This window comes from Urocampus carinirostris, chromosome 5 (assembly GCF_059441175.1).
Source record: "Urocampus carinirostris isolate Australia breed hairy pipefish chromosome 5, RoL_Ucar_1.0, whole genome shotgun sequence".
NCBI lineage: Eukaryota > Metazoa > Chordata > Actinopteri > Syngnathiformes > Syngnathidae > Urocampus > Urocampus carinirostris.
In genome coordinates this window covers 16061282-16074212 of record NC_142353.1, presented here as the reverse complement: position 1 = coordinate 16074212, position 12931 = coordinate 16061282, and the positions used below count along the sequence as shown (strand labels likewise).

The 12931-nt window shown below is 38.4% G+C and overlaps 1 protein-coding gene across 2 annotated transcripts in view; it reads left to right on the top strand.

Moving 5' to 3' along the window:
• The window catches only part of epg5 (ectopic P-granules autophagy protein 5 homolog (C. elegans)), a 38681-nt gene that overhangs the window by 8857 nt on the left and 16893 nt on the right, over positions 1-12931 (top strand). For both annotated transcript variants that reach the window (XM_088335966.1, XM_088335965.1), the window contains exons 10-30: positions 85-235; positions 317-478; positions 2185-2342; positions 2444-2595; positions 5059-5199; positions 5282-5443; positions 5537-5659; positions 5731-5993; positions 6070-6210; positions 6305-6449; positions 8298-8495; positions 8577-8684; positions 8756-8878; positions 8952-9118; positions 10051-10287; positions 10357-10480; positions 10581-10725; positions 10985-11156; positions 11224-11386; positions 11471-11613; positions 11699-11855. In XM_088335966.1, the coding sequence (XP_088192092.1) occupies positions 85-235; positions 317-478; positions 2185-2342; positions 2444-2595; positions 5059-5199; positions 5282-5443; positions 5537-5659; positions 5731-5993; positions 6070-6210; positions 6305-6449; positions 8298-8495; positions 8577-8684; positions 8756-8878; positions 8952-9118; positions 10051-10287; positions 10357-10480; positions 10581-10725; positions 10985-11156; positions 11224-11386; positions 11471-11613; positions 11699-11855 (3335 nt within the window). The remainder of the gene's footprint in view (positions 1-84; positions 236-316; positions 479-2184; positions 2343-2443; positions 2596-5058; positions 5200-5281; positions 5444-5536; positions 5660-5730; positions 5994-6069; positions 6211-6304; positions 6450-8297; positions 8496-8576; positions 8685-8755; positions 8879-8951; positions 9119-10050; positions 10288-10356; positions 10481-10580; positions 10726-10984; positions 11157-11223; positions 11387-11470; positions 11614-11698; positions 11856-12931) is intronic.

The window sequence follows — 12931 nt, the reverse complement described above, 5'->3', positions numbered from 1 at the left end:
GTGTTTTTACGTTTTCCTGACAAACAAGCTGATTTTCTTAGTTTGTTTTTGGCTCATTCATCTTCCCCGCTAATTTGTCTGCAGATGTGTACGAGCCTCAGGGATACTCCAGTCAGAAAATGATGCGTGTGTTTGCTTTTGCTTCCTCACTCATTGAAATCCTCGCCCTCGGATTACAAACATACGACAGAGCCCGATACAGACAATTAGTAAAACGAATCGGACACCTCATACGGTGAGTAGCTCATGCTCCTTATACTCTTCTTTTATACTGTTAGAAGAATGTGACATGTTATTGTCTTATTCTGTCGTTCAGGATGACACTGTGTTATGTCAGTGATCACTGGGCTCAATATGCAAGTGTTACTGGTACTAGTGGATCCATGTCTCATGTCCACTCTTTCTCTCTGGAAAAGCTGCAGATGGAATATGATCATCTTTTTTTAAGGGCTGTTCTACATGTCCTTAGAAACAAAAGGTATGCATAGGACCTGACGCAATAATCAATAAGTCACTTTATCCTTAAAGAATTATAAAGAAAATACAGGTCTGCAATTCTACAGGCCTTGATAAGTTTAGTGACTTTGGTTTCCCCTGTTTGCTACAAAACTTGTTTAATCAAAAAGAATTAGCGCTGCTTGAGGTCCACCTGGAGTCTGCTGCATGCGCCTCTACGATTACAGAGAGAAAAGCATAGAGAGAGGAAGGGAAGGAAGGGGGACAGCCTGCACAAAAAATGTCTTCAAAACATAATATTATTGGCACAGAATTCTAAAAACTCCTGGCACGATGTCTGCTTATTTGCAGAATTCATTACTATTTTTATTTTTTTTAGACTTCACACTCTCTTCTGCTAGTGCACATACAGATGCAGGGAAGGAAAACAGAATTTTTAAAGTTTATAGTAATATTTAATAATATAATTTAATAAAACATTTAAATCTGAATAATGATGTGCAATATTTCTACTTGATTTATTCTATTATTTTCGCAGTGCAATCTTTAACAGCTTCATCTTTCAAAATAGGTTTTATGAAATATATTTCCTTGTAATACCTCATGGGCACATAATTAATTATTTGCTGCAACTTACTGACATTGATGAACATTGATGAATGTTAGTTACTCGGCTGATCACTGGGACAATTAAAGTTAGGCAAATTCCTGCAACACGCCAGACAAGGTCTCATCGCACGCTGGTATTCTTTGCCATATTGGTTGAAAAACACTGCCTTAGACTGTTCTGAATATAAATACGTATTTGCTTTACTGTGACATTATTTATTTGATATTAAATAACACCTTACAGATACATGTGTATTAATCTTATTTTTTTAAATGATAGGGAATGTGCTAAGGGCGTGACACTATTTTGAAACAAACTAGTTTTTTTTATTTAATTATATTTTTATTTTGTAACTTAATTACTGTGGGATTGTGATCAAAACTTTCAATACAGTCAAAAAGTCTACATTTCACAAATCTTTATTGCCATCTGACAAATGTACGGATGACTACGAAAAACAAAACATTTTACAAACCGAATAAAACAGAACATTTGTCAATTTTTACAAAAACGGTTTCTTTGGTGTGTTTTATGTTTATCTTATTTCCAAGCTTAGTAATCATTTTAGTTTTCTTTTTTTGACATGGTGTACCTTTTTTAACATCACCGTTATGTATGATTTTTAAAAGATAGTCAATAATCTCAATTAATGGAAATAATTTTCTGTCCAATTATCGTCCAGAAAATCTGCTATCGTGACAGGTTTAGGCCTTAGCGTAGCCTGTATTTTTATCTTTACATATTCTTCTTTGTTCACCTGTTGAGAAATAATGACCCCCTGCTACAATTTTTTTCTTGATGTGGAATTTTGTCTACCTAAGAGTTCAGACTGAGTTTTATTTATTGACTCATTAGTTATGGAGTCATTCATTTATTTATTTTTAATTCGTCTTCCTATTTTTGATAAAACAGAATTTTAAAAAATCAATAGTTTCATTGTTGTTGTTTTTGTTTATTGTGTTGGTTATCTTTTTATACAATCTGATTGTTGTAAGAAATATACTTTTTTTGACATAGTATACATGCATTATGACAAAAATCCAATAATATTGATTATTGTCAATTAACTTCAGCCCAGAAAAATATTGTTTTTATTTTTTTATTTTATTTTATTTTAGGTTGGGAATTTGGTTATTTATGTCTGAGATGCCATACGGGACTCTATCCAGCCCAATGCTATGGAGGATACTTTATGCGATGCAGTGTGCTGAAACAGCAGGCCTGGAAACTTTTAGTAATTTGAGTGATGTACAATTCTGCATTCAGGCCCTAAAAGGTAAACAAAATCGAATAAAAGTACGTGCATTTCTTTTATTAACTTGTTAAAGAATATTCAACTTGATTCACTGTTGATCATAAGATGACTTTATGTCGCAGATCCTGAACACCAAGACAAGTTTGAGCTGTGGTTGCGTGAGGTGAACAGCTCTGATGGTATCACCCTCCTGACAGCACTAGCGCACATGGCCACACCCACTCAGTATTCAGATCCTGCCTTCGTCACAACCATTACTCTCCTGATTTACCAGGTATGGCAAGACATGCAAAGAGTTTAGGAGATTTCTGTTTATCTTTGTTGAAATAAGGTACATGTCCATGAACCTAAGAGCTGCTCTCGTAATTCTCCCTCAATTCTATAGGGGCGTTCAGGAAGTGAGGGTTAGGTCTACATGGTCCGTCTCATAAATTTGTCTACATCGAGGGCAGTGTTTCCTCTAAGCTGCGCGCGTGCGCAATTGCGCACTGCTCGCACATTCTCGGCTCACAAGAAAATCTAGCCAGCGCACAAAAATGAGGGCTCAAAATTACTTAAGTCAAAGTTACAGTGCATGAAGGTAAAAGTACACAGGTTCCTCTGACGTTGTGTCCTAAATGCGGTATTTTGAAGTCGAACGAAGTTGAGTAAAGTTAGTAGAGTATGTCGAGAACCGGCTTCTTCGGCTCGGCTCACTAAAAGGAACCGGCTCTTTCGGGCCCCAAACGGCTCTTCAGGTAGTTTTTCCTTCTTTAATCCCAACATGACCAAATATTAAGTAAAATTATGCACAAAATGACCTAAAGGAAGGGCGGAATAGAACAAAAAAGAAAAAAATACAGAAATGAAAAAGTAGTGAAAAGCTAAAAAAAAAAGAAACAAAAGGAAGAGAAAAAAAGAAGGAAAAATTTAGAAAAAAAGCCAGAAAAAAAGAAAAGAAAGAAATCTAGGAAAAAAAAGTAACAGCTCAGAAAAAATAAACACAATGAGATTTTTTTAAAGGAATTTAAAAAAAAAAGTAGAAAAAAACAAAAAAAAAAAAGAAGAAAAAGTTTGTGTTGCATTCAAATAATTTCCAATTCTCATTTCGATAAATAGATATCGGGCGGAGCCGTGTAAATAAAAAGTGAATATTGTTGCCAACATTGTACTTCCACTAAAAAATTGTGATTAAGTACAGTTCTGTATCTTACAACCGACTAAATAAGCCCCCCAAAATGTTAATATTATGCGACAAAATATATCCGGAAATAAAAAGAAATGGATATCTTGTGAAAGAATTGTGAGAACAAACGACGTTTGTAGGCCGTACAATAGGGTGGTCCTTAATGGGGGTCGAAATTATTTTTTTTGAAATATTGGGCTCTGACCCCCCGCATATGTTCTTATATCGATAAAAACACACTGTGTGCAATTTTGAACAATTTGGATAATATTTAGAGGTAGCTCAACGACTTTGAAATTTTCCAAAATGGTAAAATTTTGGCAATTTTCGAGAAAAAACGGAAATCTTAACCCTATGTGTACGGCGTTTTAGAACATCCAATTTCAGTCCATTGCTTATAATTGTAACACAAGAAAAGTTACAAGTAACTTTGTACACTAGGTCTGATATAATGTGCGAAAAATCCTTATTTTTCATACCAAAATTTCAGAGGCCTTGAGCGACCTCTAAATATCCTTTGATTTTGATGAAACTTTGCCTAATTACGTTTTGTATATATTGAAACATATTCAAGGGGTCAGAGCATGAAATTTTAAAAGTCGAAAAATAAGGACCACCCTACCGTACAACCTTTGCAATAGTACATGAGTCAATTCATTCAAAAGAGAAAAATAATTTAGCATTGCCGGAAACTCAGCAAAATGTAACTTGATGTCAAGTGTTGGACATGTTTGATATTTAATTATCTTGCCACACTTGGGATTATGGTTGCTCACCAACTTTGTGTGAACGCTCAGACCCGTGGAAAATTAGAGGGAACATTGATCGAGAGCCTTAATGACAACGATGTGAAGCCTGATGGTAGGTTATCACTCCGGGCTGATAAGTGTTCGATCAGGCTGTAACACTGTAAAATGGTGTTGAATTATAAATTGTTCAACCCAAAAATTACCTTACATGAGGAAATCATCATTCACCCACCCAGGTAAAGTCAGGAAACTGTGTACAATTAACCCTCATTTATTACACTGGTTGCAGTCCAAAAATAATCAGTGATGGATGAAATCCATGGAGTAGAAACCTTCATTTTGTTTATTCATGTTATTTTAAGTCAGTCACTTAGCGCTACGTTGTAGAAAAAAAATCAAACATATGCCTTTTATCTAGTGTTTTTTTTTTCTTTCTCTTTAAAATGTTAACTACATGTTTACCCTGGAATACCATGTCCAATCAAGTTGCATACAGTGTTTCCCTACGTTGATATCACTGACAATAAAGACAATTCAATTTAATTATTTACGATTTAGTAAACTAATTACTCTTTTATACAGTGACAAGAAAGAACAAACCCCTTTTACAAGCCCAAGCATTCGTTTGAGAAAAAAAAACTGTTTATTGTACCTGTAAACATATATTTATTCTTTACCAAAACCTGCGTTCCTGGGGAATTAAGGATTACCCTGAATTCAAATCTCAGCTCTTTTGTAAACACAGTATTGGATCTCACTATTGGATCTTATAGGTGTACTTCAGTTGTGGTCTGTCCTTGTATTGTGTTTTTTTCTTTAACAGGTGTCTTATGTGAGCATGTCCACGAGAGAAATATATTCTAAAGTGGGAAGAGAGTTGTTGGCCACCATAGCAACAGCTCATCCCTTTGTGATCTCTGTGCTTCTGGAGAGACTGAGGGAAACAATCCAAGCTGTGGGCATGGTAAGTTCTGTTTCCTGATCTTTTGGTGTTAGACAGCATGTCAAGTATAAGAAATAAAATATTAACCTTCTTTGTTTGTTAGGTGGCACTGTATTTGTGTAAAGAGCTTCCTCTGAGCCTCTGGCATCCAAAACCAGAGGAGATATGTGTGATCGGAGCATGGTTGCTCCAGTACCCTTTATCGACAGTGGAGAATCGTCTGGCTTGTGTTATACTGGAGGGTCTGAACTGGGGATACTCAGAGGTTGTTTCCGTTTTCCCAGTTGTATCATGTGCATGTCGGTTGGATGTCAGTTATTAATAACCAAACCTGTTTTATTTTGTTTTGTTTTTTCAGGACGGCTCTTTGGTATTGTCTTCAACGGTCCACTGTAAAGTGGCCCTGCTGGTGGCTGAGGCCTATCAAAAGTACTTGACTGACAAACCCTATAGTGGCCTCATATCTGAAGGAATTAAACAGGTACCTAATTGTTGGACACTCAAGTGCTTGGTTGAAAAGCTTTCCTTTGAGAACTTTTCCTTTTTTTTCAGGTGTCTTATCTCGCGAGTGTCCTGCGCCTTGGTGTGTCCCCTGAAGCTTCTTTTAGTCAATGGGCATGGCAGCTCTTACTGAGGCTAAAGCTTCATGCCAATGCGCAGAACCCAAAGGGGGCTTGGCTAGCATCCACTGGAGTCCCCGTTCCAATTGCAGAACTTTTGCAATCTCCCAGCATGCACTCTGTTGTCCGGGCTGTGAAAGCAGGCATCCCTATTGGGGCATACCTGTCAGTTGCCATGACAACAGTGGGACATAAGTAGGAACCCCTACATTTATGATAATTTCTACGGGTCAGTGAATGAGTTTAACTTATGTGCTTGGCTTTTTATCAGCCTGGAGTATTTTTGTACTGATGGAGTCATCTTGGTAAAGAATTTGATTCAGTCTTACCATCTGCGAGCTGCCGTGCATCTCCTAGATACCATCCTTCCCCAGATCTACCCGCTTAGTTTTTACCTTCTCAACAACTCTCAGTAAACAAAATGCCCATTTTAACAACCATCTACTGTATGCCATTTATAAGTGGCCTCACTGTCGGTCAACGTCTTTTTTTTCTGTTTACAACAGGTTCGTTACTTGCGTTCAATGTTTTTTGCAGTACGACAGCCTACATCCTCAGGGTGTGGCTCAGCAAGTCACACACAGGGTAGCACCACTCCTCACCGGAACAACCTATGGCAATAATGTCCGGCTGCTGAACAGTGTTATTCAGGTATTTGCAATAATGCTGTTATTATCTTTTAACTATTAGAATATTATATACAAATAGATATCGTTTGTATCTAACATAAGCTGCTCTGATTTAATGAAAACCCTTATTTGTATGTTTGACTGCTGTATTTTTTATTACTTTCTTTGTGCAAAGATGTTCTCAATTTCAGCTACATTTTTGTGTTACAGTGGTGTCAATTTGCATACAGTTGTAGGAAATCGTTTAGGGACCGCTGATCATTCTCAAAATTTTCCTTTATATGTCATTAATTAATTAGATCAATATATCATATAGAAGATCAATGCAGAGAAGTGCAGTTTATAGGATAGGAATTTTAACTTTATATGATTCTGACAAAGATCAATAATTACCGTACTTAAAATTTGGCAGGTGCATAAATTTGGGCCTTTAGAAGATCGTCCTTTTGGAGAAATAACAGACGCTAAGCACTTCCTCTTGGTTCAAATGACAGTCTGGATTCTGGTTGAAGGATTTATTTTACCATTTTTATTTACAAAACCTATTATGTTCGGTCAGGTTTGATGATTTCTGAACATGGACATCCCACTTTAAATCACACAACAGATTTTCCATTGGAGAGAGCTGACCATTCCAGAACGTTGTTCTAGTTCCTCTGCATAAAAGGCAGTAGAATTTGAGCAGTGCTTGAGGTTGTCTCTTGAACATCGTGTAAAAGTATCTGCTGATACTGACTGGAATCCATGAGACCTTTAATTTTAACAGAATTTCCAGTAGCTGCATTGACCACACAGCCCTGCAGCATAATGGAACTACCACCAGATTTTACTGTGGGTAGCAGGTGTTTGTCTTGCAAGGCTTTTTTCTTTTACTGCCATGCATACCGCCTCTTTTTATTTACAAATAACACCATTTTAGTTTAATCGATCTATAGCACTTCATTGCAAAATGAAGCTGGCTTGTCCAAATGTGCTTCAGCATACCTCAAGTGACCATGTCTGTGGCATGTGCACACAAAAGGCTTCTACCACATTACTCTCCCATACAGTATCCCCCTGTGCAAAGTGTGCTGCATAGCTAATTAATGCACAGTGACACCATCTGCAGCAAGATTGTGTATTTGGAATTGATTGTGGGTTGACTTTGACTGTCATCAACATCCTTAGTCCTTGCCTATCTGATATTTTTCTTGGTCTGCCATTTGTTGACTTAACTAGAAATGTACCTGTAGTTCTCACTGTTTCTCACAGTGGAAGCTGAAAGAGGAAATCTCAGCTAGCTTTTTGTATCCCCACCCTATGTTTAACAATCTTTGACAGTTGTTTTAAAGATCCAATGTTGCCACCCTTTGGGGATGATGCAAATGGTCTGCATTTGATGCAAAGAGGCCAACAACTTGCAACTGGTTACGTTAAATACCCCTTTTCACTTGTGTATGTAGGTGTACGGTCAAAGAGCTTACCAAATATATTTTGTGATACAATAATTGTGCTAAGGTATTCGAGTGAAGAAAACAACTACGACGCTCAAATGTATGCACCTTCCTACTTTTGTATTTAAAATATTTATTGCACACCTTCTGTAAATACTATGAATCTAATTTCACTTCTCAAACATTACTGTGTGCTTTTGCTATATGATATATGTGACTGAAATTCCTGATCTGGACAACCAATGGCCACTGTTTTTTTGATAAAGGATTCGTTAAGTAATTCAAATTAAATCAAACAATAATAACCTCAATTCTGCATTTAGACTAGTGTGCAGGGATAGAACACATAGAATATAGAACAACTGAATTGAATGCATGAAGGACACTGTATACAATGTATTAAGTGATAAATAAATGTGTTAATATTTGTCCTCCAGAGCCATGTGGTTGAAAGTTCACAGCCTAATCGTGTTGGTACTGCGGCTGTGCTCGAGTTTTGGGTGGGGATTTTGACTCAGCAGAACTTATGGTACCGGGACAAAACGGTGCTTTTCCTCATGGATCAGATCTGCTGTGCTGCATTTACACATCATCAAGAAGAATGTGTTCTAAAGCTCTTGCACCAACAACACAAGGTTTTAGCAATTGTTCCATTTTTAATTCAGCTATACAAATTAGTAAAGTTAGTAATGCTGTGGTTTTGATTTCGAATGCAGAATGCTTTGGGTCACCATGGAGATCGAGGGCTGATTTCCTCTCTGGTAGCCTGGATTGCCGGGAATGCCACACCGTCTTTTATAGAAGGCCAATCACTAAGTGAAGAAGTAAGGGCTTCTAAATTTTTTCCATGCAAATTACTGATCTCAGTTGTTGATGGGACAAATTTTCTTGATAGGTTTGGTTTGCCTGGCTGGTGCTTAATATGGAAGGTACTTTTGAGGAAGATTCTCAACTCAGACGATGCGTTGAAAATGAACTCCTCTCAGAGCCTAATCTCTCACCAGAACAAGCATTAAAGGTAAAAAAATATGTATACTCAAAGAGTTTTATGATCCATTACTAATTTGCCCTTCATGCTGTTCCCGAGCCAGAGAGCCCAGCAGAAGCTGAAGTTGCCGACCACACTATCTTTGCAGCGGCTACAGGTTTACCGCTGGGCCTGGCAGGCATTAGCCACGCCACCTGACCATCCCCTTTTACCGCTGGTTTGGCAAAAATTTTTGCAGCTCTACCTCCGGCAACCTGGTCCGGATTATGGGTATGACCATTTCTTATTTTAATTCTTTACACCAGTGGTTCTCAACTGGTCCACCATTCCACCCTAAGGATAAGCTGTGACCCACATCAAGAAAAAAAAGTCTACTTTTAGTTTTGTACGATGTAGAATGTGCAGTTTAAAGCAGAGTTTGATTTTATTCACCTTGAAAAAAAAGACCCGCAAAACTAAAACGGCTTAAGTACCTTATATACACACTTATCACCCTACATTGCACATACCGACCCCCTAAAATGTCTTTAAGATAGCCACATACTAAAAGAAGTTTGTACCCAAAATATTAAAAAACTATCCAAGCAACGATGATTACTTAATGGTGTGGATAATAAAGATCAATATACAGGTGAAAAAGCTAGAAAATAAGTATTTTTAAACCATTTACTGTACCTTCTAGCAGTGCTTCAATGGCAAACACTCGTACTATATTTTCGTATTTTGTAATCATTTCCTCCTTTGACTCGATCGTTGTCACTGTTTTCCAATTTTCCTTCCCCTTAGCACTAATTTTCTTGGGACCTATTATTATGGACATAAAGGGAAATAAAACAGACAAAATCACAATAAAACGAGATGCGGTCCCTCTCAAACACAATTGCAATGGCATCGATTGACTGAACAGGAAAAATAGATTGATCAGGACATTATCCCCAGCTACTCTGTAATTACCCATCATTTTTTCATCTCCTTAGCATTATTTTGCGAGGGCAAAAGTCTGCGACACATTGAAAACTGGTCCGTTGCCCACTTTTGGGTCCCGACCCACCAGTTGAGAAACACAGTCCTACAGTAAGCAAATAGAAGGTTCTGCCCAATTAATAATGAAATGCAATATAAACCCGATTACACAAAGCCTATTTGTGTTGCTTAGTGCAAAACAGACACACAAATGCATTTTGTATTTCTGTGCCTTTCAGACTGGCTGCAGTTGGATGCATTGGTCGACGATTCTTCCAGGCTTCGTCTCAAGCCTCGTTGCTTCGAGACTTGAAGCAGAGAATACAAATCATTTCTGACTTTCACCACGCTGCCAGCCAGGCCCTGAAGTTGCCCCTGACACACTCAGTCTCAACAGACAGCCAGTGCAACCAGCATCCTGGCAGCCCATGTCGCTCCTACCTCACTTCTCCTCAGCTACATACAGAGTTGGTCAGGTGGGTTCATAATTTATAATCCCTACTCTGTCATTCAGATGAAGATCAAGAAAAATTCTTGCCTCTTAGGTTGTTTGGTGTTTTTGCTGTCTGGTTGGATGATGAAACACTGCAAAAGCAGCAAGTTTATCTTCCCTCTCTTCCCCCTGAATATGAACCACATAGACTTGCACAGGTTATGCAGCAGCAACAGGTACGTCTGTACTTCTTACAGAAAGAGTCTAGTATTCAAGCATTATTCTTACTATAAACAGTTAAATGTTTGAAGTTTAAAATGTAACACATTCTTTTAGGAATTGTGGCTGGAGTATGTGGATCAGGAGCGTCTGCAGTATGATAGGAAAGAGGTTTTGTCCTTGTGGCAGAACGTGCAGAGTGAACCCTCTTTTCTTCAAAATCAAAACTCAACCTTCACAGACTATACAAGCCTCAGCAATGGTACGACAGAGCATTAGCATTGCTGATCAGTTCAACAACTAGTTTCTGTATTTAGCTTTGCTATTTTGTCTATCACAGATTTCCCGTTAGGTCTATGAGGTTACCTAGATTGGTGAAAGTGTTTGTTTTTACATGTAGAAGTTCCATACTAATGTACGAAGGACGATCACACGAACCCATTTAGCCAACCCCATTTTCTGCAAGCCATGATGATATTAATGGTAATCAAACCACAAATTGGTTGTATATCTTTCTTCAGCAAGGGAGCGTATCCAGTCCAACTTACAGAAGCATTCTGTTCCATGTCTACCTCCTCAAATTCAACACATGAAAACTCCAGTCAATGAAGTTCCCAGCATATGTCTCTCTAGCTCCAAAGCTGCTACTGAACTACTTCATCAAGATCTTAGTATACTGCAGGAACAAACAAGGTATCTTAAAACCATTAAAAAAACTGTAAACACAAATTGCTCACCCTAAATGCGGTGTTTGTGTCAGGATTGCGGTATCACGGGAAGCCCAGCAGGTAGCAATGGAACAGGAACTTCTGGAAAGTCTTCCTCTGCTTTACAAAAACCGACCAGAGCAAGTGACTATGATACTGGAGTGTAAAGGGAGAGGAGGGCAGCAGTGCCAGGGTCCAGCTAACATCACTGTCACTGTAGGACCACTCCCATTGTGCTTTAGAAACACTTTGTCATGAATATATGGATTATTTACCTGCATTGTTGTGCGTTTTGTATAGTGTGAGTGTATCCAGCGGCAGGAGGCAGTGCATACTCAGATAACAACGCTGCAGAGGGACATTAAGAACCTGCAAACTGATGCCATGGCTCCCCCTTCTCAAAGCCTTGCTCGTGCTGCTGTCCACACAGAAAACTTCATCACGTAAGTATAAGCTTGCATAGAGCAAAGCATATTAAGCAACTGCTGAAAGATTGGATCATTTGACTTTTTTTTATCATTTCTGTAGAGCTCTGGTGAACTTGTACAAATTGCAAAAATCCCCATCAGTGCAAAGTGTTGGCGTGTCAGCCTTCTACCAGGTTGTATCCTATGTGTGTGAAGACACACTGCGGCACCCTCCAACACGTCAGTACCTCTCCTCATGTGTGGAAATCCTGGGACAGGTGCGGTCATACACTTACACATCTCACTGTAGCCGTACATTTAAAATGAGGAATGTTCAAGTACAAATAACAATTTTCGTACCTGTTCATACCAGTCCTTATGAATGGTATTAATACTCCAACTGCATCCATTAATAAAATGTCCCACAGTTGTAACCAATGTTCACTCTTAGCTGCGTGCGTGTGAAATTTCCCACTGCGCAGACGGTCTCAATGCACAAGAAAATCTGTCCTGAGCAGAAAAATCCGGGCTCAAAATTGCGAAATTAATTAAATAGCTAAGTCGGCCAGAATTACAGTGGATGCGTGTTTTAAGCACGATATTTTGAAGTCAATATCAGCACAAGCTTTAGTAAATTAAAGCAAGCATTCATGTGAAAGATCACTTTTATTGAAAATATATTATTATATTCTTCTCTATCACTCAGGCATTAAATTTAAGAGTGACAATTGTAATTTACTTCAATTACTGCCTGCACGCTTAGACTACGTACTTGTGTGGCCTTTCTTACCTCCCTGACTACGCCAATGTTGAAATGAAATCAAATGAAATCAAATGAAATGATCTGCATTTATATAGCGCTTTTCAAGTCAAGACTTCCCAAAGCGCTTTACAGTGTGGTTCACATTTCCCAATAGCGGCCGTGCAGCCATGTAAGGCGCTTACCTGCATATTGGGGGTATTAGGGGTTCAGTGTCTTACCCAAGGACACTTTAACATGTAACACGGAGGAGCCGGGATTCGAACTGCGATCTCTTGATCCCAAGACGAGCGCTCTACCTCCTGAGCCACTCGCGCCCACCACCTAAGTTTCTGTCATTTTTCATAGAAGCGTCTCTTGCGGCTCGGCTCACAAAAAAGAGCAGGCTCTTTCACTGTGTTCCATATCAATATAAATATACCACTTAAAATTGATCTCCCTCACACACTTACTTAAGAGTTTTGAGGCTCATTTTGACATTTTTGCAAGGTGCAAGCAAAGTAATTTTGTAAAAATGTCACAAAATACTGCAAACGAGGATACCATCGTATTTAGCTTCAGTGCAGACTGCGCTCAGCAAAGGAGAAAGCGTGC